Genomic DNA, 23,732 nt, shown 5'->3' on the forward strand with positions numbered 1-23,732 from the left:
GGTGAAGCCCTTTCTAGCCGAAAAGGGCAGAGCAGGGCCGGGAGTGGCTTCCTTCCTTGCAACCCTCTCCTCCCCGGGAGTGGATGATGGGGGGTTCCTCTCTCCCCGACTTCCTGCACTGTTCACTTGCAGCTTAGCAGGCTGTGGTTCACTGTATCTATGGAAACCATTAGTTGCTAGGCAACAGAAGCATCATCTGCAATGAGCCCTCGCATCTAATTATCCCATCATCATCCACTGGCTGGGAGGAACTTGGGGAAGCAGGGAGTCAAGTCTTCCTCCACCAAGGAGGCGCTTCCGGTGCTCAGCAAAGGGCCCTCTCTTCGCCTGCTCCCCAGCGCAGGAGTCCTGCCACCCCAAGTCGACAAGAAGGCCTTTATGAAGCGAATCAGCTCTTTTGAGGGAGGAACCCCCCACCCAGGAGGGCCACTGAGAACTGCCCTGAGGTTGGGGAAGGTGAAACTCCTGGAAGAGGGGGGGGCAGGGGGGAAAGCTTCACCACCTAACTGCAAACTAAGACAAACTCTTCCCCCAAGGCTCCTTCTCTGGACGGGCAGGGGGGCACCCAAAGGGGCAGGCTGCTCCTGGATTGGGCCTCCCCCCTTCATTCTGCCAGTCTCACTTTCATCTCGCCCCTCCATTCCTTTGGTTACCATGGTTTACACCCACGCCTCTCTGGCATCCTCAAGATCTTATTCCCCTGCCTAAAGTGGGGTGGGGGGAATCAAGCAGTCCCTGCCCAGACGGGTTCGGCCCCTCAGATTCTGCCCGCATCTGTGAAGGTCTGCAAAGGGAGGGGGCAGGCCCGGGATTCTGCTTTCTCATGGGGGGGGCAGGTTTCCCTCCCTTCCAAGCGAAGCTCCTGGGTGCTGGTCGCAGGGCCGGTCCAGGCACCCCAAACGTGCCAGAGGGCGAGCAAAGAGCCGGATTTAGGGAGCTAACCGTCCATCGGCCACTTCACCTGGGGAGGACCTCGGGGCCGGCCGCCCTTAAAGCTCTTCTTTCTCACAGCGGTGCCCGTACCGTTGGGATCTCCTCGTGGCCTCCCCTCCCAGCAATTACCCGGTTTCATCCGGCTTGGCTGTTTCGAGGCCGCCCCGCCAAGTTAATCGTTTATATTTTCCCGGGATGAGCCTCTCCGCGGTCGAGCACCGGGGACGGAAGAGAGGCGCCCGGAGGCTCCTTTCCGCATCCCGGCGCACCGGAGGGTCCCGGGCGGAGCGAGGCGCGCAGCCGCCCCCCCAGGAAGAGCGGAGCTTGGCCGGCCCGGCAGGCGGCGCTCCGTCAGGTTAAGAGTCCGGCGAGGGCGCCCTCCGTCCCGCGGCGTCTCAGGCCGGGCTGCCCTGCGCGGGGGCCGCGTGGCGCTTCGTCTGCGCTCGGCCAGCAGCGGCGGCGGCGGCCTCAGACCCGGCCGGACACAGCGGCCCGCGCGCCCGCCCCTCCCTCCCTCCCTCTGCGTGGCCGGCCACGGCGCCTTCCCGGAGGGCTCCGGCTGCCTCCCCTCGCTCGGCCGCCCCGGCAGGTGCTGCTCCCCGACAGGCCGCTGGGAGGCCGCGGCGGAGCTGCCGGGCGGCGCGACTCTTATTTTGACACGGCGGCGGCGGCGCCTGCCCGGAGTGGCTCCTCGCCCGGGGCGCAGCCAGCGCGCTCGGCCCCCAAATGAGGAGCGGGCGGCGGCGGCGGAGGCGGCGGGCGGCGGCAGGAGGCGGAGGACGCGGCGGGCGCTGCTGCCCGGGGGCACCGGCGGCTTCAGTGCGGGGCGAGGCCGGGCCGGGCGCCGCGGCGGCGACAACGCGAAGGGGCGGCGCGAGGACCCGCCAGGACCGGTGCTGAGCGGCCCGGCAAGCGAAAGCGAAAGAGGCGCCGCCGGGGCCCCCGCGGCCCCCGCCCCCCGCGCGCCCCCCCGGAGCCTCGCCACGGCCTCCACGGAGCAGGTAAGCCGGCGCCGCGCGGCGGGCCGGGAAGGTCATTGTCCGCCGCCGCCGCCGCCCGGGACGGCGCTCGCCTGGCCGCGCTGTCAGCGGCGGAGGGCGGGCTGGCACCGGAGCGGCCTGCGCAGCACCATCCGGGGGGAGCGAGCGACCGGAGGCCGCCGCCGTGCTCCGCCGAGGCCCCGCGGCTGGTGGGCCGCGAGTCCTGCCCTGCCGGGCCTGCGCCGCCGCTCTGCCCGCCTGGCCCGTGGCCATCTCCGCGTGGCTCTCCGCGGCCGCCGCTGTCATCTCGGCGCTCCTCGGCGCCGCCTTCGGGACGGGCTCTGGCGGGCCGACTGGCCGGACGGCCGCCTCCCTTCCCTCAGCTCGGGAACCGGCGGCGCGACGGCTTCGTGGCCCAGCGCGGGGCCTGTGGCGGAAGCCGCGGGGCCGCGCCGTTGCGGCTGGAGCGGGCTGCCGTCCCTCCGGCGGAGCAGGGAGGAAGCTTCCGGTGGCCCCGGCCAGGGCGACGTTTCTCCAGCGCTTTCTGGCCCGTCGCCCCGCTCGGCTCCTCCCGGCTGCCCTTCCGGGTGCGGCGCCGCCAGGCAGCGGGCTCCCCGTCGGAGCCTTGGCTGACCGGTCCTCTCTCCCCGCTTGGATTGGCGGGGGCGGCCGAGCGCCTCCGTTCGTTTTGGCCTTCCGCTGCTGAGGTGCCCTGCCGGTCTCCCCTCTGCGGAAAGAGCCTCGCCTTTGTGGGAGCACCTGCCATGTGGCCTTCGGTCCCCCTTCCGTGTGGTTGCCCCGTTCTCATTTCCTGGCTTCCTTGGAAATGATGGAGCTGGCTGTGCATTCCTCCTTCAAGGGCCAAGCGGTACACGGGGTGCCCAGAGCCAGGTGGGCTCTAATGCCCTGCGCACCCCCCACCCCCATTGTTGGATGGCCTGCTTCTGGCGCCTCTCCTGGGCGTCCCTGCCAGCCCCTCTGGCTCTACCTTCCAGCCTCTGCTTGCTCTGCTGCCACCCCAAGTGACCACGCTGAGCTTTTGGGCCTGCCTCTTGAGGTAGGGGTTTAGGCTGCAGCCCCCCATTCCATGCGTTGGATGGCTTCCTCCCCACCCACTCCCGCCCTATGGTAAATACAGGTTGTGGGGGTGAGGATGCAAAGGAATTAGCTGTGGATTGTGTCTGCATGTTGGTCAGATGGGATTGCTTGCTCAACTTGGAGCCCTTCAGATGTGCAGGGTGCCCAGCTGAACTGTTCCTTTTGGAGATGGAAGTTTGGTGGGTGCCCTTAATTTTTTGTACTAGCAGAGAAGTAGGTCTGAGGGTGCATTTGGGTTACTTAACCTGGGCTCCTTTCTAGGCTCATCCGAGGCTCCTCCTTTCTCGCTGCTTCTTCAGGAGGCTCTCAGAACCCCTAACCCGATTTGGCCCAGGCTGGGTCTCTGGAGCACCCCATCTCTGCAGTCCTGCTTTTTGGTAGGTGAGGGGAGGCTGCTCTTTCGAGCATCCTTTGCACTCATTAGACCTGCAGAGCTGAGCCTGGTTTGGATGGCAAGCGCCCAGACTTTTTTGGGGGGAGGGGAGATGGTTTAGGCAGAGGAGCCTTACCTGCCACATTGCCTGAGCACATGTGAAACTTCCCCACCCCCCACAGAAAGAGTGGGTTCTAGAAGGAATAGGTAAGTAAGCAGCATGAAAACTGTCTCTGCCCTGCCTGCCTGGAATGGCCTGGAGTGACCTCCCCCAGTTGGAGGAAGGGGGGGCAGAATGCCCAGGTGGCCTGCCTCTCCTGCCTCAGGGAGTCCCTCCTGGGTGATGAAACCACAGAGGGGGGAGAATGTGTGACTTGAAACTGCCCCCTCCCCCTATAAGAAAACTGCTGAGTAGCTGCTTTCCAAGGGGTTGTGGCCAGAGTCAGGCTGGCTCTGCTGCCAGAAGCAACAGGGTGGAATTTCCTCTGCCTCGGGCCAGCTCATCTCAGGCCGGCCAGTGTGTCTGTGACAACGGGCCAGACTAAGGGTAGGGGGAGTGGAGACTGGAGCCAAGACACCCCCCCCCTCTTTAGGCCTGGTTCTTATTTTCTCATCCAGGCTGGGCTGTTTTACATTAGGCGGCCCCCTCCCTCTCCAGGATTCCCCATGCAGCCGCTAATGAGCTGAGCCTCCCTGTCCCCCCCCTCACAGTTTTTGGCTGTGCTTGGAACATTTTATAGCCTTTTCTTGCAGGAGGAAATGCCAGGAAGGGCTGTCTCTTGCTTTTGTGGGGGGGGGTCCCACTAGAAGGGGAGAGGCTGGGACCAGAGTCTCAGCAGAGGGTCTTCTGCCTGGTTCCAGGAAAGGCCAGAGGCGTCTCGGACAGCTGAGCCTTTGGGCCTGGCAAAGGAACTATTGTGGGCAGATGGCAGAGGGTGGCTGAAGAGAGTATGTGGTAGCTTTAACCAGGAGGCTTGGCACAGTTCAGGCCAGGCACAGTTCATGCTCGGTTGGAAGCTGCCTGCTGGAGGTGCTGAGAGCGAAGAAGAGTGAGCAGGTAGGCAGGCTTGGGGCATCGGGCAGTTTTATAAGATCCATTTCCTGCTGTGTACGTGCATGCATTTTTGTGGCTGTTTTTTGCATCCACGGCCTCTTGCCAAAGCCCCTGCATGGCTTGGTGTTGGTGACAGACACCTAGGACTCTTGTGGCATCCTGCTGCATGCCACTCCATGCAGTGCCCTTCCTCAGTTGGGTTTGCTGAATTTCCTTTGGCTGCAGGAGGGCCAAGCAGCCTCTTGTCCAGGCAGCCTGGCTGCTGGAATGGACAGCAGACCAGATGCGCAACACAGGCTCCTGGATGGTTCCTGGAAGAGCAGTCTCTGAAACCATGGTGTTGGCGGAGTTGGGATAAGATTAGGGCAGCAGAGAGGAAAGTCTGTGGAGCTCAACATAGCAAACAGGCCCCCTTCTCTGCCTGCTGTTCTGCCTGGTTGGCTTCACCCACCCTCGCCCTGTTCGAAGGACCCTGGAGCATCTCGCCCTCCAGCTGATCCGCACCCAGCCTCTCTTCGTGGGGTTCGCTGTCTGTGTGCTGGTCTTTTATTTCCCCTGCATTCTGAGAGCACCGCTGTGGACATCCTGATCTGCAGTCTTGATGCACCAGTTAAAGTAGCTCCCTTTAGGGCTTCCTTTTGTCAGAATTCCTTGTTTCCAGTGCAGTTTTACCAGACTAAACGGAAGCCTGAAAATTTGAAGCAGCCTCTTCTCCCTGTGACTACAGAAGTCTTATTGCAAAGGTTCCCCCCCAAAGCCCCTAAAGCATGCATCGCCCCCACTTTTGCCTTTTCGCAGAAAGATACATTTTCTTTCGCCTCTGCAACAGGAAGGGGTGGGAAGCTGTGGGGGCACCAACCCCCCCCAGGGGCAAAACCTTTCTTGTCACTGAAGCTGATTCACCCAATGGCCTCCTCAGCCTGATCGGAATTTGGGACAACAGTATCGAGGTTTGTAGTCCAGTGTCCTTATGTGAACCGGGAGCTGCTTTCCTTCCCTGCCTTTCCTGTGTCTGGTTATCCTTTCCCTTATTATGGGAGGTCTCCACCGTTTCCTCATGCCTCGCATATATTTGTCCTGCTGGCAACTCTTTTGAACTGCAGTCCTAGGAAGTCAAAGAAAATGGTAGGCACCAGCACACCCTGCCACTCTCCTGGAGGTTTCTCAGTCACTCCCTGGCATATTGTGCACCTGCTGGGCTCCCTTTCTCTTACAAAACCAGCTCCCTGCAGGAGAGAGATGCCTTCTTATGGCAAGCACCATAGCCAATTGCTGCATGTGAAGAGGGTCACCTTGGCATGGCTGCACAGCAGGAGGCCGAGAAGTTGGCATCAGGGCCTTACAAAGCTCTTAACAGAATAACAGTACTGGAAGGGACCTTGGAAGTCTTACAATCCAACGCCATTTCAGACAAATGTCTCTCCGGTCCCTTCTTAAAAGCCTCCAGTGATGGAGCACCCACAATTTCTGAAGGCAATCCATTCCACTGGTTTACTGATCTCACCATTAGGAAGTTTCTCCTTAGTCCTAGGTTGCTTTTCTCCTTAATTTGTTTCCATCTATTGCTTCTTGTCCTGCTTCCAGTGTTTTGGAGAATAAGTTGGCCTCCTTTTCTTTGTGGCAGATATTGGAAGACTGCCATCATGTCACCCCTAGTCCTTCTTTTCATTAAACTAGACATACCCAATTCCCACAACCGATCTTATGTTTCAGCCTCCAGCCCCCTAATCATCTTTGTTGCTCTTCTCTGCACTCTTTCCAGAGTCTCAATATCTTTTTTTATATTGTGGCAACCAAAACTGGATGCAATATTCCACGTCTGGTCTTACCAAGGCCTTATAAATTGGTATTAACACTTCATGTTGTCTTGATTATGTCTCTTAGTAATGTAGCCTAGGATTGCATTGGCTTTTTTGGCAGCTGCAACACTGCTGGTTCATATTTAAATGATTGTCTGCTAGGACTCCAAGATCCCCCTAGCCCCTTTGCTGTTGAGCCAAGTTTCACCTAATCTGTACATTGGTTTTTCTTGCCTAAGTGTAAAACTTTACTTTTCTCATACTGAATTTCATTTTGTTAGATAGGGCCAACTGTTCAAGTTTGTTGAGATACATCTATATCTTGAGCTTATCTTCTGGGTTGTTGAGTATTCTGTCTGCAAATTTAATGAGTTCTCTTTCTATCCTCTCCCCTAAATCATTTATGAAGATATTGAAGATTACTGGGCCTAAAACAGAACTTGGGGGTACCCTGCTGCTTCCTTCCTTCCATGTAGACATAGTTTCATTAAGGACTACACATTGAGTGCACTTTGTCAGCCATTACAAATCCATCTGGTGGTGATGCTGTTTAACCCACATTTTTCTAGCTTACCAAGAAGTAGGTTGTGGTCTACTTTATCCAATGCCTAAATCCAAGTATACAAGAGCATTTTGCTGGTCCACTAACTTAGTCACTTTGTCAAAGAATGAAATACGATTTCATTGTTTGGCATGATCTGTTTTTGACAAACCGATGTTGGCTTCTGGTTATAACTTTGCTTGCTTCTAGCTGTTCCCAGATCTATTGCTTGATTATCTTTTCCAGGATCTTTCCAGGTATTGATGTCTGATTGGTCTGTAGTTTTTTGGATCTCTTTTGTCCCCTTTTTTGAAGATGGGAACCACATCAACTCTGGTAGTTCCCTGGTGCTCCAGGCTCTTTGAAAGATGTGGTTCAATGGTTCCAAGATCAGGCCTGCCAGCTTGTTCATAACTCTGGGTTGTAATCCATCAGGTCCCAGTGATCTGAACTCGTCTAAAGCAGACAGATGTTCTCTTACCATTTTCTTGCCTATTTCAGTTTGAACTGCTAGCCTTTCTTTTGTGGTTTTGGTAAGTTGGGCTATTTTTTCTTTTTCTGTGAAAACAGATGCAAAGAAAAATTTAAGCAGCTCTGCTTTCTTCCTGCTGCCCATCACTTCCTTGGCATCTTCTCTCCTTAGAAGACTGATTGTTTCTTTGACTTTCTTTTTTAAAAAATGTTGAAAGAATTTTTTTAAAATTACTTTTGACATTTGTTGCAAGTCTTCATTTTGAACCTTAGCTTTCCTGGCCTCATCTCTGCAAATTCGGGCTTTATGTTGGTGTTCTATTTTTTATAATTATCCTTTTTATTTTTTTAGTTTATCAGAGAATTCTTTGTGTATCCATGCTGGTTTCTTCTTGGATTTCTTATTTTTCGTTTTTCAGTGGTATAGTGCCAGACGGCTTTTATAATCATATTTTTCAGTTTCCCAAGCTTCTTGAGTTATTTTCCCTTTAAGATTTTCATCACAGAATCCTTCCCAAGCTCTACGTTTGTTGAAATAGCAATAGCATTTAGACTTACATACAACTTCACAGTGCTTTACAGTCGTCTCTAAGCGGTTTACAGTCAGCATATTGTCCCCAACAGTCTGGGTTGTCATTGGCTCTTTTAAAGTCTGGTCTGATTATGTTCTATTGCTTTATATTGTCTGCATCATCTCCCCCAAAGTTCCTGTAGCTTCAACCCCCTCTACCATTTCATCTCCATTAGTAAGAATTAGGTCCAATATAACTGTACCTCTAGTTCCCTCCTCTACCTTTTGGATGACAAAGTTGTCAGCTAGGTTGGTTAGGAACCTGTTCTATCTCCCACTTGATGCCAAGTTGATAACAGGGTAGTTAAAGTCCCCCACTACTACTGTGGTGTGTTGTTAACCAATTAGCAAAAAGTTTGTCTAACTCTTGTACTTGGTTGGGTGGCCTGTAGTATGCACCTATAGCGATGTCATTCTTTTTTTCCCTTTTGTATTAACCCATATGCATTCCAGGAGGCTTTCGTCCTTGGTTTTATGCATTTCTGTAGAGATTATCGCGATCTCTTGCTTGTTGCTGCATGGCCTCAGAGCTGCTGGTCACCCGACGGCAGCCCAAACGTTACTCTCGGATGACTTGAAGTGGAGCTGGGATAGACGCCTACAGTTGGGGAGTGGAAGGAGGGGAGGGGATTATTCAGATCCATCCTTGGACAATCTCTGAGCATGTGGAGACTCCCAGCTGGTCAGGGCTTTATGTTGCAGACCCTGGAGGAGCATCGGAGTGTTCATGGATTGCTGCCCAAGCCTGATGTTCCCTTGGCTGGGCCTGCCCTGGGCCAGGCAACAGGGGATATAGGGGTTGTTTCCTCCAGTGGGCCTTTTTCCGAGAATGCTATGGAGAAGTGGTGACCTTTGACCCTGGTGCAAACTCAAAACAGCGCATGGGGGCAGGGCAGGAGACTACCTAGAGGCAGGTGGGGGGGCTCTGCCGCGTGAGGTGAAGTGGCATGCCCTGGGTGGCTGGTGCCCCAGATGCAGGCATTTCCCACTCAGGAAAGGATGTGCCTGGGTGATCGGCTTCCTTCTTGGCCTACTGCCTGGGCCCTCCTTTGCTGCCCACTCTGGTCTCCTGGCCCCAGGCAGCAGGGTGTTCTCCCCTCCCTCAGGGGTCAGGCCTGGGTCTGTCTGCTGGCTGGGCTCTGAGGAACCAGTGGGGCCAGGCAGTCTGGATCACGGCCGCAGGACGAAAAGCTCTCCGGAGCCAGGAATGGCGGCTTTGTCAAGGAGAAGCCATGCCACGTCCTGACACTCCAGGTGGGGGGGGTCAGAATAGGGCTGGGGTGGTAGCATCCTGTGCAGGATCTTTCCCTCCCCGTGCCCGCAGGCGTTCTGGGTGAGCTGGGCATGGCAGCAGACCCAGCCAGCTGAGTCAGGGAGCTGGCTGGCTCCCAGAAATCAGAGTGTGGTTTCTCCCTTTCTCTCCAGCCTGGATTTTTTTCCGCCTTCACTAAGCGACAGTTTTGTGTATGCACAACAAAGGCCTGCTTGCCTTGGCTCCTCTGGGGCTGGACCAGGCGTGAGTCCATTGGATCCCAGTGGGGCAGGCGTGCGCAGGACAGCCCTGTGCCAGGGGATTTTGTTCTCCATCAGTGCAGGCCAGCATGGGACCCTCATGAGACCGCCTTCTGCCGCCAATAGCCTCCCACCGGCCAGTACGCTCGCACAGAGAGGGGCTCCTCAGGGTGCCGTCGGCCAGACAATGTCGGCTGGCAACCCTCAGGGGGAGAGCCTTCCCTCTGGAACGACCTACCCCCAGAGATACGCACGATATCAGACCTCCGGACTTTTCGTCGGACCCTTAAAACTCACTTATTTTATCTAGCCGGGCTGGCTTGATCCCATCCTTTCGGTTTTAATTTGAAATTGGTTTTAACTGGGTTGTTTTAAATTGTGGGCTGAAATTATTTAATATCTTTTAAACTGTTTTTAAATTTTATATGCTATGTTTTATCTCGGCTGTTCACCACCCTGAGTCCTGTTGGAGCAGGGCGGTATAAAAATAAAATAAATAAATAAAATAAATAAAATGGCACAGGGCCCTGCAACCCCAGGGCCTCCTGCTTCCAGCCCCCCAGTCTGGCAAGACTAGGAGGGAAACTAGTTTTCAAAGTTGGAGAGGCTTCTTAAGGCCTGGGTCAAGGGGGCAGTAGCAAATCTATTGTCTTTCAGCCCATTCATCTGGTGCAGTGGGAGCTACCATGGCCCTCCCAGTGGAGCACAGTTTCAGCATCTCCCCCCCCACCCCCGCCCCCAGAAGAAGATTGGCTGCCGATGATCCTTCCTGGAGGGCTGAATCAGAGTTTTGTGACTTGGCAAGTTGGGGGGAGGGGCATCCTTCTTTCCAACTGCTGCCTTGGGGATTGTGCCTTGAGAGTAGAACTTGGCCCCGGTAAGCTTCCGTCAGTCTTCCGCCAGCAGATTTTCCTTGCGGGAAAAGCTCTGATCAGAAAATGGCAACTCCGCTTGGGCAAGGACGGGACTGTTGCACAATCGGCGGTTGAGCTAAAGGGTGGGTGGCTGGCAGAGGCTAGACAAAACAAATCTTGGCATCTGGCTGGGGCGAGTCGGATCCTGGCACCAAGGAATCCCAGACGCCTCTCCAGCCTTGCTTGGAGGGAACTGCACGAGGAATCGGAGAGCCTTCCTTAACAAGATTTGCTTCATTCTCAAAACTTGCAGAATGTTCTGGGTCTGTTCCCACTTCAGACAGCGAAGAATGTGATCTTTGTATGAGCCAAGGCTTGGGAACTTTGCTAAAGACGGTTTCTCTTCAGGCTTCGACCTACTTAGCGCACTGCTGTGGGTTCCAGCGACCTGGAGTGACGCTGACTCCGAGACAGACATGGCCTTGCCTGAGCTGAGCAGGCAGAGAGAGATTGCTGCAAATGGGCCTCTCTCCAGTTGAAGAGGACTCCGCTTGCTAGGACTACCCACCCCTCAGAAACATGAGGGAGCCAGCCTGGTCTGCTTTGGTTCCCCAGGTGTCAGCTCAACACACGATCCCTGGCTCAGTCTGGGGCCTAGGAAGAGGGGAGCAGTTGCTAGGTGGAACCCAGTGGAACGGCCCATGCATTAGAGGAAGGCTGCCCGCCAGGGGTGGCACTTGCTTGTGCCTTCAGAGAGATTCCCTGATCCTGACCTCTTGCTTCTGAGCCACATCCCTTCCCAGGGAGCACTGGGGCGCTCTCTGCCCTGGGGTCCCACCTGCTCCTCGAGCCATGAGGAGTACCTAGCCTGGAGTTCATGGGGGGAGGCAGAAGAGGAAAGCTGGTGGTTTTACAGGTCTGCAGAGCCGGTGCCCTCGGGGGAAGTGCGTGGAGGGGCAGGAAAGCGCTGTAGAAGTTCTGGAATAATTCTGGGTAAAGTGACGGGGGAGAAGCACCCTTCTCTGCAGGGTGCTCAGAAATGCCTGCAGGAGGAGTGTCCTCTTGCTGGTCAGTGGCTTCAGTTTGACCCAAGGGGCTCTGAATGACTCCTGCGCTGGTCTTTTGCAATAGAAGTCACCTTGTCCCATCTTGGAATCCTGCTTGCTGCTCTTGGCCAGTCGGGGATCTTCCGGCAAGTAGCTCTGTCCATAGCTATGCTGTGGCTAGGAGGCCCACGATGAAGGTGGGGCATGGGTGGGTGGGCAGGCGAGCCAAGGATGGGTCTCATGTTCCGCATCGGTCCTGGGTTACAGAGGGCTGGTTTCTGGGCCATGTCTTACTAGATGCGGAGCTGAGGGCTTTTAGCTGTATGTCTGCACCTCTATTTCTGCATACGTAGGCATGTGTATTTTTTTCTAATTTTACTCCCTAAAATGTCAGAACAAGCAGTCACCCTTTTCCTTGCTGATGACAATATCAGTATTCCTGGGTTTTGTAATAATAAAGGAAGCCATGGTTCTCAGCAATGATGATGAGGCCGGCCAAACCAGATTGACCCGTACAGGGATTGTCCCTAGCGAGGACTGCTTTGCCTCTTCCCTGCTGGACGGCAGCTGCTGCTTCCCATCCCCACCCCATCCCACCCCATCATCCTTCTCTGAAGCCCCTGGCTGCCCCCTTCCAGGCAGAAACCTCCTCTCCCCTCCCGCCCCCCCAGAGGAACTCTTGAGGCAGTCTTCCAGTCCCAGGGAACCCTTGCATAAACATTGCTATATCTCAACTCATGGCACAGTGTAGGGTTTTTTCCCCCTTCCATCTCTTGTGGAACCCCAGCTGAGAAAGGCTGCTGCAGAAAGTAAGCAGAAAAGGTGAAATTCAGAGAGCCCAAAGCAGGACATGGCACCTTCCTTGGGAGGGAAGTGGTGCCCCCAAGGCCCTGGCAGGACCTTCCCTAATGAGGATGCTTTTGTTCTTGACTGTTTCTCGAAGAATTAATTGGATTCCCTCGGCACAGAATTTGGGGCACTGGGTGGCTGCTGGCCTGGGGGTCTTCAGGTGGTCAAGCAACATTGTGGAAGACAAGGTTGACGGTGCAGGTTTTCTAGGCAGTCAGAGGCAGGACACAAAGGTTTGTGCCCTTGGAAGCGGAAGGCCAGGGGTCCGAATCTTGCTGCTGGTGGAAGGCATGGGCTTGGTGCCTTGGATATATTTATTTTTCATCCTTAGCCTTGTCTTGGTAGCCATTCCCATGTTTCAATGAAACAGTTGTGCGGTTCGCGTACTTGTGCGGGATGATCCTGTAGGGCTTATAAGGGAATGAGCAAGCCTTGAGCCCGATGGGGCTTCAGAACCCCCCCAAAGGGATCCAATCTCAAGTAGGACCATCACTTGAGGGAGTGTTGGCACAGGCTGGTCATACTAGGGCAGAGGGCGGCGATGTGGATGCTCCCTTGGAAGATTTTTGGGCCTGGAGAGCTGACCTGCCTCTGAGCTTTCCTGAGGAGCAAAACGCCCTAGGCGTCCTTTAGGGGCAGGGAAGCAGAAGGTGCCCAGGGCGCCCTGTGGCTTGGGCAGAGGAGATGCTGCCCTTCTTCTGGAGCCAAAGCCAAGGGGACCCTGCCGCAGGTAGGAGAGCAATCCCAAACCCTCCTCCTTCTCCCCCAAGGCCTTTCCCACCAGCATGGCCGGGAGTAGCCGAGGTGGGGACTGCTGTCCGGGAGCCAGTCGGGGAAGGGCGTGGAGCCTTAGCTTTGCCATTGATGTCCAGAGGCATCTTGATCCTGAGGCTGGGTCTGCCACCTTCTCCTGCAGGTGACTTGTACTCCCCTCTCCCTCTCCCTCTCCAGCAGGCTCTCACTGGGCAGCCTAGAAATAAATCTCTCCTGGTGTGGAAGGAGGAATATAAATATCCCCGGAGTGATGTGATCTTTCCAGCTGCTATTAATAGGCCCCCAGAGGCTTAGCCAGCCCACGTGACAACGGATACTTAAAGAGACAGGGTGTCACAAAGGAGCCCCCCCCCCCAAGGGCTGGAGCACCTGCTAGCCAGACAGGTGCAGGTCTAGGGATGGGCTTCCCACCTTGAGAAGGACCTTAAGAGGACCCTGAAATTGGTAGAGCTGGAGGGGATCCATAGCCACCCCCAGGCTTTGAGAGTGACCTCTTTTCAAAGCCATGTGGAAGGGAGGCTTTCCCCCTCCCTTGCTGTGATGGGGAGAGGGCTTCTCCCTCCCCTGTCCTGAAACTCCCCCATTTAGCAATCCCTTTGGATTCTCTCGGCCTCTTTCGAATCGTCTATTGCTCGCCTTTTTTCCAAAATGCTACAAGGTGCACTCTGGCCCATTAGCCACTCTTCTGCACATTGTCAATTGCTACAGTACAGTGTAGGTGTCGAACTTCATACAGAGCTGTGCAGGCTTCGCCGCCGTATCATATATTTGTATGAAAGGATGGTGACGTGGACTGTTAATTCCGGTTTATTTCCAGTGATTCCCTATCACCCATCTCCTCCCACTTACGACTGTATGACTGTAACCTTGTTGCTGGTATCCTTACGATTTATATTGACTGTTTCCTAATATGATTTGATTGCTTATTTGTTCCTATGACTATCATTAAGTGTTGTACCTTATGATTCTTGACGAATGTATCTTTTGTACACTGAAAGTGTATGTACCAAAACAAATTCCTTGTTTGCCAATCACACTTGGCCAGTAAAAAGTTCTGTTCTGTTCTGTTATGTTCTGTTCTGTTCTGTTCTGTTCTATTCTATTCTATTCTATCCTAATTCTAATTCTAATTCTAATTCTAATTCTAATTCTATTCTATTCTATTCTATTCTATTCTATTCTATTCTATTCTATTCTATTCTATTCTATTCTATTCTAAAGGTAGAATTTGCATGTTTTTTAGCAACTGGACAATAGGGATGTGTTTTCATTAAATTGATAATTCATAAAATTCCTTTCCTCATTCGTCCTAGCCAGGAATACCTATTCATGTGGAGTTTTTGGGGGGCATCTTTTGCTTTTCAGTGTCCACTCCAGCAGTTTGGAGAGGGGCTTCTGAAGGTCTCAAGGCTTCTTTGTTGCCTTAACCATGCAAAATGATTTTGGATTGTAAGCAAATTTGGTCATCTTAGTGCTTATGAAGATATTGGTCCCAACACTTATCCTTAGAACTTTTCATATTTGTCTGAATTATTGGTTGTTTCTCTTCTGTGTTTTCTCTTATCCCAACTCATAATGAAGTTACTGTTTATCCCAGGACAGCTGAAACGCTTTTTTAAAGCCTTAACAGACTTGCCTCTGTCTAAAAATCTGTTGAACTTTGAAAAATTAATAAGACTTACTTCTGCAGAAGCCATGCTGATTCTTCAATATGTCTGAACATGTTTAATCCTGCCTCGCCCCCCCCAAACCCCCCCCCCCACAGTTTCCCCCCTAATTGGAGGAATCTGCATTGCTTCGGCCAGTTCTACAACACGGTTATCTTGTGATGAGAACATCTGGATATGGCAACTTTGGGAGTGGATCCCTTACAATGCAGTGTCCTTCCTCCTCTTGAGGCCTCCTTCTCCTCTCCTGCAGTGCTGTCCACCCCTTTCCTTAACTTAGCCAGAAAGGGGTGCCAGATTGCAAACTACCATGGGGAGCAGGGGAAATTCTTGGGCCTCGAGGTTGAGGGCTTCTGGGGAGTGAAGATTGCAAGGTTTGCCAGAGTCTCGGGGACACCCTGGCACAAGGTGGGTGTCCTGAGGAGGAGGTGTGGCATCTGCCATAGCCTCTTCTTTGCCCCTCTGATGACTGTTTTTGTCTTATGCCCCTCTTTTCCCCCCCCCCACCCAGGAGGCATTTGGTCCGACCGGAAGTGCCAGTGGCGGTGGACCCAGAGACGTGGCGCTGCCAGAAACCTCAGCCAGTCAAATGCACCCTGACAGTAAACTGACCAACCATGGAAAGACAGGTAACAGCAGTGTCCACTCCCAGCCCCACCCTGTGAGCCCCCCTCCCATCGGCCACCTGGGCGCTGAAGATGTGGGCGGGGCAGGGAGCCAGGGCAGCAAAGTTGGCCAGCCCGCCGCAGGCCCTCTGGCACTGAAAGCCAGCCAGGCTCCTGTTTCTGTCTTTGGGGCCTTGAAGGGCAAAGTCAGGCGGGAACGCAGTGTCTCCGTGGATTCGGGAGAGCGGCGGGAAGCAAGTGCCACCCCACTGGACAAGGAGCTGAAAGGTGAGGGTGCAGGGCCACCAAGAGGTGCAGCAATGACCCCGCTTGCTCCATGGGTGGGGCGGGGTGGCCTGGCATCTCATCTTCCCCTCCAGCTGTGCCACCATTTGGATGGAGGAGGGCTTAGCGCAGCCTTTTGCTTGATAGGCGAGACAGTCCCTCGGAGCAAGAGGCGCTGCGTGTTGGAGAGGAAGCAACCCTACAGCGGGGACGAGTGGTGCTCTGGGCCAGAGAGCGAGGATGACGACAAGTCGCTGGGCAGCAGCCACAGTGAGTGCCCACAGGCTCAGGCATGACACCGCAGCCGTCTCTCTGCTCCCGCAGGAGGCAGTGGCCAAATCTGCTAGGGCCCTCTCGGAGACACAGCCGTGCCTTAGCAAAGCGTGGCCCCTGGAAGCGCCTCCTCCTGCTTCTCTCTGACTTCCTCAGTGCTGGCCTGTCAGGAAACCCACAGGGCGAGGAAGTATCCATCATAGCCGGGGGAAGCACATGGCCACTTGGGCCAGGAGCTAGCAGGCCTTTCTGGGGAGGGGGCACGACTTGGGAATGCAGGGGAGGGTCAGCCCTCCTAACCTGGGAGAGGTGACTTGCGTATTTGTGGGTGACGAGAGGAATTTCTCTGGCCTGCCACCTGCTGGGCACTTCAGGGAAGGCAGCAAGCTTCGTGGGGCGCTTGGGGCCTCCAGGGGCACTCTGGGGATGACTTCTTTTGTGCTGCCCCTGCATGTGTGCATCAAGCTGAGCTCTCTCAGCTCTTCACCAGCCAATCTGGCGCTGCAACGGCTGCTGAACTGCAGCGGTTGTTCAGCCTGCCATGGTTGTCCCTCGCAGATTGCCACGTAGCCGAGTCGGCCATGAGCGCAGGTGCGCAGCTGGGCCCAGGATCCAACCCTTTGCCGGCCCTGAGCGAGAGCAACACGCCTGGCGCCCCTCACAGCGCAGCTCCCAGCCTGCGGTCAGACGCTGGAGGAAAGCAGGGCCTGCAGCTGGTCTATGTCTTCACCACACACCTGGCCAACACGTAAGCCGTGGCTCTTCCATGGGGGTGGGGAGCATCTCCTTCGCCTTCAGCTCTGCCAGCCCCAAACCAGGGGGAGGTTTTCCCGCAGGGAAGCTGGGTCCCAGGCAAAGCGGGGCTGCCCTAATGGCTCTTTGGGTGTCTGCAGGGCTGCGGAGGCCGTCCTTCAGGGTCAGGCAGACTCCATTCTTGGCTACCATCAGCAACATGTGCCCCGGGCAAAGTTGGACCAGGTAAGGCCAGAGCTGGGGAAAGGCAGCCAGTGGTGCTGCTGGGAAGGCCAGACTGGCTGTCCTGAGTGGGAGACCTGTGGCCAGAGCAGGGGTAGTTGCCAGCCACAGGCTCCCACTCCCTGCCATCACCCTCTTTCTCCTTTTACAGCCGACCCCTCTCCCGAAGATGCCGGGTGCCGTTGAACCCCTGCCGCTCCACTTGTCTCCTGCCAATACCCCTCAAGGACCGCCGGCCCTGCCCCCAAGCAGCCAGGCCCAGGGACAGCAGGTGGGAGGGGCCCCCCTGGGGCTCGGCCAAGGACCTATCTCTTCCAGCAATGCTCTCCCGCCAGAGGGGCCCCCCGAAGAGGCTTGCCAGGACCTGACGCCCAACTCAGTGGGAAACGGCAGCAACAGCAGCAGCTCCGTGGCCCCCAGCAGCACCCACCCCAGCACCCCCACCACGCTCAGCTCCCTGCAGGCCAGCACTGCAGAGGGCTTGTTGGGGGAGGTGGCCAGCACGGGTCCCCCTGCAGCAGGTAACGGGCCTCGCAACCCCCTCAACACCGAAGGCCTCTCCAAGGAGCAGCTCGAGCACCGGGAGCGGTCTCTGCAGACTCTCCGGGACATTGAGCGCCTGCTTTTGCGTGGCAGCGAGGCCGAGCCCTTCCTCAAGGGCGGGGCAGGCCCTGGGGAAGGGGCTATCCTGCCCCCCCAGGCTACAGCCCCACAGCCTCCCCAGGGTGCCCTCTCCGGGACAGGTGTGAAGAAGTATGAGGAGCCGCTGCAGTCCATGATTTCGCAGACACAGAGCCTGGGTGGCCCAGGCCTGGAGCAGGAGGGGCCGTTGCCCCCAGGGGTGGACCTGGGCCAGCCAATGAACATGGTGCTGCAGCGCCTCGGCCAAGACAGCCTGACCCCCGAGCAGGTGGCCTGGCGCAAACTGCAAGAGGAGTACTACGAGGAGAAGCGCCGTAAGGAGGAGCAAGCCGGCTTGCATGGGGGGCGGCCGCTGCAGGAAGTGATGCTGGCCCAGCCGTTGGGAGGTGTGATGCTTCGAGGGCCCCCGCCGCCCTACCACAGCCGGTCCGGGGAGCAGTGGCTGCTGCGGGGGGCACCCCTGGACATTCAGGAGCAGCTGCGGCCCACCTTCCCCGGCCCCCGCGGCTTCCCAGGTGGCCACGTCCAGAGGGGCTTTGCCACAATGCCCAGCCTGCCCCTGGAGTCCCTTGGCCCAGTCGGCGGTGGGCCCCGCCCTGTCCAGCCCGGCCTACCGTGGGGCGAAGACCTGCCCCTCAGGGGTCCAGGGCATTTTGCGCCCGGGGGCCTCTCGTACCCCCCAGGACAGGGCGAGGCTGAGCGCTTCCTGCCATCCCGGGCCCGCGAGGACCTGCTGCGTCACCCACTGCTGGAGAAGCGGCCAGGCTCTCTGGGGCTGGAGATGGAGCGCGTTTTGCCCACGCACCGGCAAGTGGAGCCTGGCATGTTTGCCGGGGAAGGCCTGGGCTTGGAGTTCGGGGGGGGACGGGCCCTGATGAGTCCCCCACCCCCACTGCAGGAGGTGGAGCCGAGCGCCTTGGCCACGCCTACCAACCTGAACATGAATGTGAACATGAACATGAACTTGAGTGTGCAGATGACTCCGCAGCAGCAGCAGCAAATGCTGCTGACCCAGAAGGCCCGTGGGCCAGAGCTGATGAGCCCTGAGGAGATGGCCCGAGGACGCGCCCCAAATGGCACCGGGGCCATAATGGGGGCCCCACCGAAGATGCTGATGGGCTCGCCCTTCCCAGGCCAGGGACAGCAGCAGAACTTCTCTGGGCAGGGCCCCTACCCACCTGTGCCGCAAGAGATGGGCGGCACGCCTGATATGTTTGGTCCGGAGCAGGGCGGGCTGGCTGGCACCCCACGGCTCACCCACGTTCCCCTGCCGCCCAGCACCAGTGCCTCGGCCACGAACATGCATGCAGCTCCCATCAGGGGCCTGGGCCGCCGCCCCTCTGACCTGGCCCTCAACATGGGGCAGATGAACTCACCCAGCGTGGGCCGTCTCAAGTCTCCCACTCTCAGCCAAGCACATTCCCCCCTGGGCACGTCCCCTTCGGCCAACCTCAAGTCGCCACAGACGCCTTCTGCCCTGGTCAGCCTGCCAGCTACCGCTGCCAGCAGTGGCCCCCTCAAGTCCCCCCAGATGCTGGGTTCTGTGCTCAATGTCCGCTCCCCAACTAGTTCGCCCGGCCATCTCAAATCGCCCTCCATGGCTGTTTCTTCCCCAGGATGGGCACCCTCCCCCAAGGCCAGCCTCGCCAGCCCAGGCAAGCCAGCCCTCGGAATGGGCAACTCCGCCCCCTTGGGCCACCTTGAGCAAGGTAAGGGCAGAGGTCTGCCAGGGGCTGCACGGGGTGAGCAGTTCTGGGAAGGGAGAATTTCTGGAGACTTTCTGGTTTTCAGGGAGCCCCTGTAATTGCCTTTCTCTATGAAGGAAGAGGAGGGGGTCGTTTGACAGACAGGGTTGAAACATTCCTTTCCTCTTGTCAAGCCACCTTGCAGGAGGGACTGCCAGGCCCTCAGCACACTTTACTGAGAGAATGCCCCGGTTTGCAGGTCCTCCTGTAGGAAAGTCCGAGATATCCCTGGGGTCTCAGTCAGCCTTGGCCTCGACTGGAATCTCTGGGCATCATTTCCTGCCTCGGGGGTGGGGTGGGGTTAGATGGGAGAGAACCTGTGAGCACCCCGAAGGCTTCCAGGGGCCACCCCATAGGAGGGCTGTTTAGACACACACACACACACACAACACGGGGCATCTTCTCAGCATCAGTTTGGGGAGCTGGAGGGAAAGAGAGCGGCTGCCCTTCTGGCCAGGCCAGTGGGCTTCCCGGATGCCTTTGGCCGGCATGATTTACGCTTTGTCAGCTCTTCCCCTGGCTCAGCTCCGAGGATTGGCCAAGGTTGCTTTGGCTTGGCCTGAAGACGCTCCTGTCTCTTTTGCAGGTGCTGTGCCCTCTGGGTCTCGGAGCAGCTCCTCTGCCCCACCTGGCAACACCTCTGGCCCCCTGAACCCCAACCTGCCTTTTCCTTCTTCTCCAGATCCACCCCCATCCCAGAACCCTTTGTCCCTCATGATGTCCCAGATGTCAAAATACGCCATGCCCAGCTCCACGCCACTCTACCACAATGCCATCAAGACCATCGCCACCTCAGATGACGAACTGCTCCCGGACCGGCCCCTGCTGCCGCCTGGAGCTATGTCTGGTAAGAGTGGGTGGGCAGGAGGGCCATTCAGAGGGCCGGCTGTGGGCACCCGCACTTCTGCACCACCCACAGAGCCAGGACAATGGTTTCCCTTGGTGTCCCGTACCCAGGGTCTCAGTGGGCCTCACACCTCCAGATGGGGCCAGCCGTAGGAGCGAGCTGCCCATTTCTGAGGCAGGGGCTCCGGCCAGGGGTCTCTCTTGCCTCCCTCCTAACTCTCCTTTCTCCCCAAAGCCCACAGCAACAAGGCATGAGTTTCAGAGGCCCGGCTGTCTCCAGACAGCTGGGCCGCTGCCTTCCACCGGAGTCTGGAGGGAGGGAACCTTGAAGAAGGAATGCAGGAACTCTTCAGAGAAAGGCAGGGAGGGAACACCAGATAAGCCAGCCTTGCCTCTTTGGCACAAGGGGGAGGGGGGGAGTTCGGGCAGGCTTCCAGGGGCCTCCTCTGGGCCCCATAATACTGCCATTGAGTTGGAGCATGCTTGCGATGTCTTCTGCCCCAGGGCTTAGCATCTTCCCTTTTCCCTTGCAGGCATGGGCGGAAACCAGCCCAATCCAATGCATGTGAACTCTGTGGGGCCGGCCCCCGTGCCGAGCCCTATGGGCCTGAACCTCGCTGGACAGCAGCTGCTCTCCCAGGAAGTGGCAGCCCCCCCAATGTCTTCACCCAGCCCCTTGGGGACCGGCCTCCCCATGCACACCAGCGCTCCTGTGCAGAACCCGATGATGCCCCCCGGCCCCCCAGATGCCCTGGGCCAGCCCTGTGGCCCTTCTGGCCAGCTGGTGTTCGCGCCACGTCTGCAGCAGCCCCCCACCAATGGGGGCGGCATTCCAATGGCCCCAGGAGGGGCAGCCGGACCCGGGTTGCAGCAGCCGCCTCCCCCACAGCAACACCACTACCCGCCTGGCTTGGGAGTCCCTCCGGAGGAGCTGCCCCCACAGCAGGTGCCTCCTCAGCAGCGCCTGGCCGGGCGGCTGCCGGAGTCCTACCCATCCGTGCTTCCCGGAGTGGCCTCCGTACTGAGCGATCCAGAGCTGAGTGATGTGATCCGGCCCACCCCAACGGGCATTCCAGAGTTCGACCTCTCCCGCATCATCCCTTCGGAGAAGCCCAGCAGCACGCTGCAGTACTTCCCCAAGGGGGAGGGCCAGGGGGTCAAGGCCCTGCCCCCCTCCAACCTGCACCTGGCGAGCTTGCAGAACATGATGGTGGAACAGGGCCCGGCCCGGCCCGGCCCACAAGCAATGCCCCGCGGAATGGCCCTATGCCATCCTGGACAGATGCCCGTTCTGGGCAGGACAGGCCTGCCCCCCCAGCAGAGCCTGGTGGGCAACAGCCTGCCCCAAGGGCTGGTGCTGCCCCAGCAGAGCCTCCTGGCACAGCAGAACTTCCTGCTCATGCAGGCCAAGCAGCGCAGCATTTCTGTCTCCGGAGAGATGTACGGGCAGCCGGCGGGTCACCTGATCTCCCCCCAGGGCTCCCTTATGGGTCCCCCGTCCCAGCAGAACCTCATGGTCTCCATGCGCCAACGCAGTGTCTCCCTGGACGGCCAGATGAGCTACGGCCCCGGAGCCGGTGGCATGGCCAACCTGCCCTTCTAAGGAACGTTCTGCCGTCTCTGCTTTGCTTCTGAAAGGAGGAATTGGGAGGTGTCAATAGGTTTGGGGGAGCGACCGCCGGCCCAGCCTTCTCTGGGTCGGAGTAGACGGAGGAAAAGGTGGAAGCCCTCGACCAGTTACCCTGGCGCCAGATGGAAATCCCACCCAGCAGCTGCCTGCAACAGAGCGGAGTCCGTGCGCAAGATGTCAGCACTTCAAGCTGCATTTACCCCAGTGCTGGGTGTCTTCCTGGGGTTCGCCTCAAAACCTGACACAAGCTGCCCACAGGGCTGGACACTCCAGGCTGGTGCTGGGATAGGGCCTGAGGTGATGTTTGCACCCCTACCCCCACTTAGATCTCCTTACAGGACATTTGCCCCGAAGAAACGCCACGGGAGTGGATTGGCACTTTCCCCCGTGCTCTGGATGGATTGTGGCCAGCACAGGAAACGAGAAGGAGGCTTCCCGGACTGTTGGGCACTGCCCCTTCAGTGGCCTTCTGTGTTTGCTTGTTTTCCCAAGGGGGGGGCAGTCTGGGTGAGTCCACCCTAGCTGTTCCCTTTGCTTCCATGCCACCTTGCACTTTCTGCCCGGCCCCTTGCTGGACAATGAAATAACATTGTCGTGAAATAACACCTGGGGGGAGGAGGAGGAGGGGAGGTTTGGGGATCAAAGGTCGAAATAGTCTCCCATCAAAAAAAAGATGGCTTTCATATGGCAGCAGTTGCCCACAATGAACAAAGAGAAGTGAAAAGCAAGCGGTTGCCCTCCAGCAATGCCAGAGACCCAGTGAGGCTCGCAGAGAGATGGGCACGAGAGGGCAGGCCCTGTAGCCTCACTTGGGAAAGGCTCACCTGCCCCTCGTGGGTGTGTGTGTGTGTGGGGGGTTTCACACCCTGCCCTCTAACTTTGTCTAGTGCGCAGGGCACAGAGCGAGTCAGGGAGGCCCTTCCTCTGCCTGCCCAGGGTTTGTGGAGCACCCTAGGCTTGGGACAGGCCAGGCTAGGCTCAGGGCGGGGGGCTGGGTCTTGCAGGACCCTCCCGGCAGATGCATCTGGCACTGCCAAGCTGGGACGCCCCTGCACTTTTAAACTCAGCTTCTGCCTGAGACCTGCCCCCCACCCACCCCTGCCCAGCTTTGGCAGTGAAGCTCAGAGGGGGGAGGGCGGAGGAGGCTTCAGAAAGTGTGCTGAGGCGATCAGACAACAGAATTAGTACCCTCAAGAAGCAAGGAGGAAAGGCTGGTTTTCCAGGGTCTCTTGGGCCATCCCAGCGAAGGCCTGGCCAGGAGTTTCGCCACAACAGCGCTCCCCCCCCCCAACACTGCAGAAGGTGCTTCCAGTGACCCACCGTCATGTTCATCCCCGCTTGGAGCATTCATGGGCTCTTCCCCCCCCCCAGCTCTGCCTTGTGCTGTGAATGTGGTCCAGTCTCGTGTCTCCCGCCTCCCTTCCTGTTTCCCTCCCAGCTTGAGTCACCTCTGTTGAGCGCCCCCCTCCCCCTCCCCCCCGCTTCCTCTGCCGTCAGTCAGGATGAGGCCAAGGGAGGAGGTGCCGTCAGGGTGACCCAGAGCCCCTGCAGCTGACGGGGGTGGGGGTGGGGGCACTGGATGCTCCATGCCATCTCCTGCCAGCCATGCATTTTGTACCAGTCTATAAATAAAAATATATAAATAAATATAAATATAAATATATAAATACAATATGTGAAGACATCTTACCGGTTTTTATTTTGAAATGATTTCTAGGCTTGTTTTGGGGTATCTGTGCTGCCTGTAACGTATTGATTGACCTGTTTTATAGGTGCCTTTTTATTAAAAAAAATCAAAACTTCTGCCAGGAGCTTCCTGTGGTATCTGTATCTCTACCGGTGCAGGGGTTGACACTGGCCAACTGGGCGGAAGCCTCACCATCCCCAAGATTGGAGGCAGGCCTCCCATCATGACTGTCGGGGGGGGGAGGGGTCTTCCCCCAGGTTGCTTGGGGCACCCCACCCTCTCTCTCCCAAGTAGTTCTGTACATTGAAATGTTTTACTGGGTGCTGTGTTGGAGGGTTGTTTTATATGTTAATGTTTTCAGTTTTAAAAAGTGAGAGGAGAATATTTGTAACTCAGGGTTGAAGTGAGGCGCCCTTGGTGCTGTCTGAGCTGGGCTCTTTACTTGAAGATGTTTCAGGTGGCGCTGAAAAGCCAGCGGACACACCTGATGCCCCCAGCCCTGTCCCCCTCAGAGCCCTAGGC

At 57.1% G+C, this 23,732-nt stretch overlaps 1 protein-coding gene across 5 annotated transcripts; it reads left to right on the forward strand.

The window, feature by feature from the left end:
- The first annotated feature begins 1,692 nt into the window (after positions 1–1,692).
- On the forward strand, positions 1,693–23,326 carry BCL9L (BCL9 like). 5 transcript variants are annotated; one of them, XM_070952607.1, is made up of 9 exons: positions 1,693–1,934; positions 15,034–15,151; positions 15,328–15,415; positions 15,560–15,682; positions 16,244–16,433; positions 16,579–16,663; positions 16,812–19,011; positions 19,634–19,894; positions 20,427–23,326. In XM_070952607.1, exons 2-9 carry the CDS (start codon positions 15,140–15,142, stop codon positions 21,494–21,496), a joined length of 4,029 nt encoding a protein of 1,342 aa, XP_070808708.1. In that variant the 5' UTR covers positions 1,693–1,934; positions 15,034–15,139; the 3' UTR covers positions 21,497–23,326. The 5 variants fall into 5 exon arrangements, with proteins under 5 accessions (XP_070808708.1, XP_070808707.1, XP_070808703.1 ...); XM_070952606.1 differs by having other exon boundaries at positions 15,034–15,415; XM_070952602.1 differs by lacking the exon at positions 1,693–1,934 and adding an exon at positions 14,063–14,930 and having other exon boundaries at positions 15,034–15,415.
- The last annotated feature ends 406 nt before the right edge of the window (positions 23,327–23,732 follow it).

This window comes from Pituophis catenifer, unplaced genomic scaffold (assembly GCF_029215685.1).
Source record: "Pituophis catenifer annectens isolate HBS135680 unplaced genomic scaffold, rPitCat1.0.hap2 SCAF_12, whole genome shotgun sequence".
NCBI lineage: Eukaryota > Metazoa > Chordata > Lepidosauria > Squamata > Colubridae > Pituophis > Pituophis catenifer.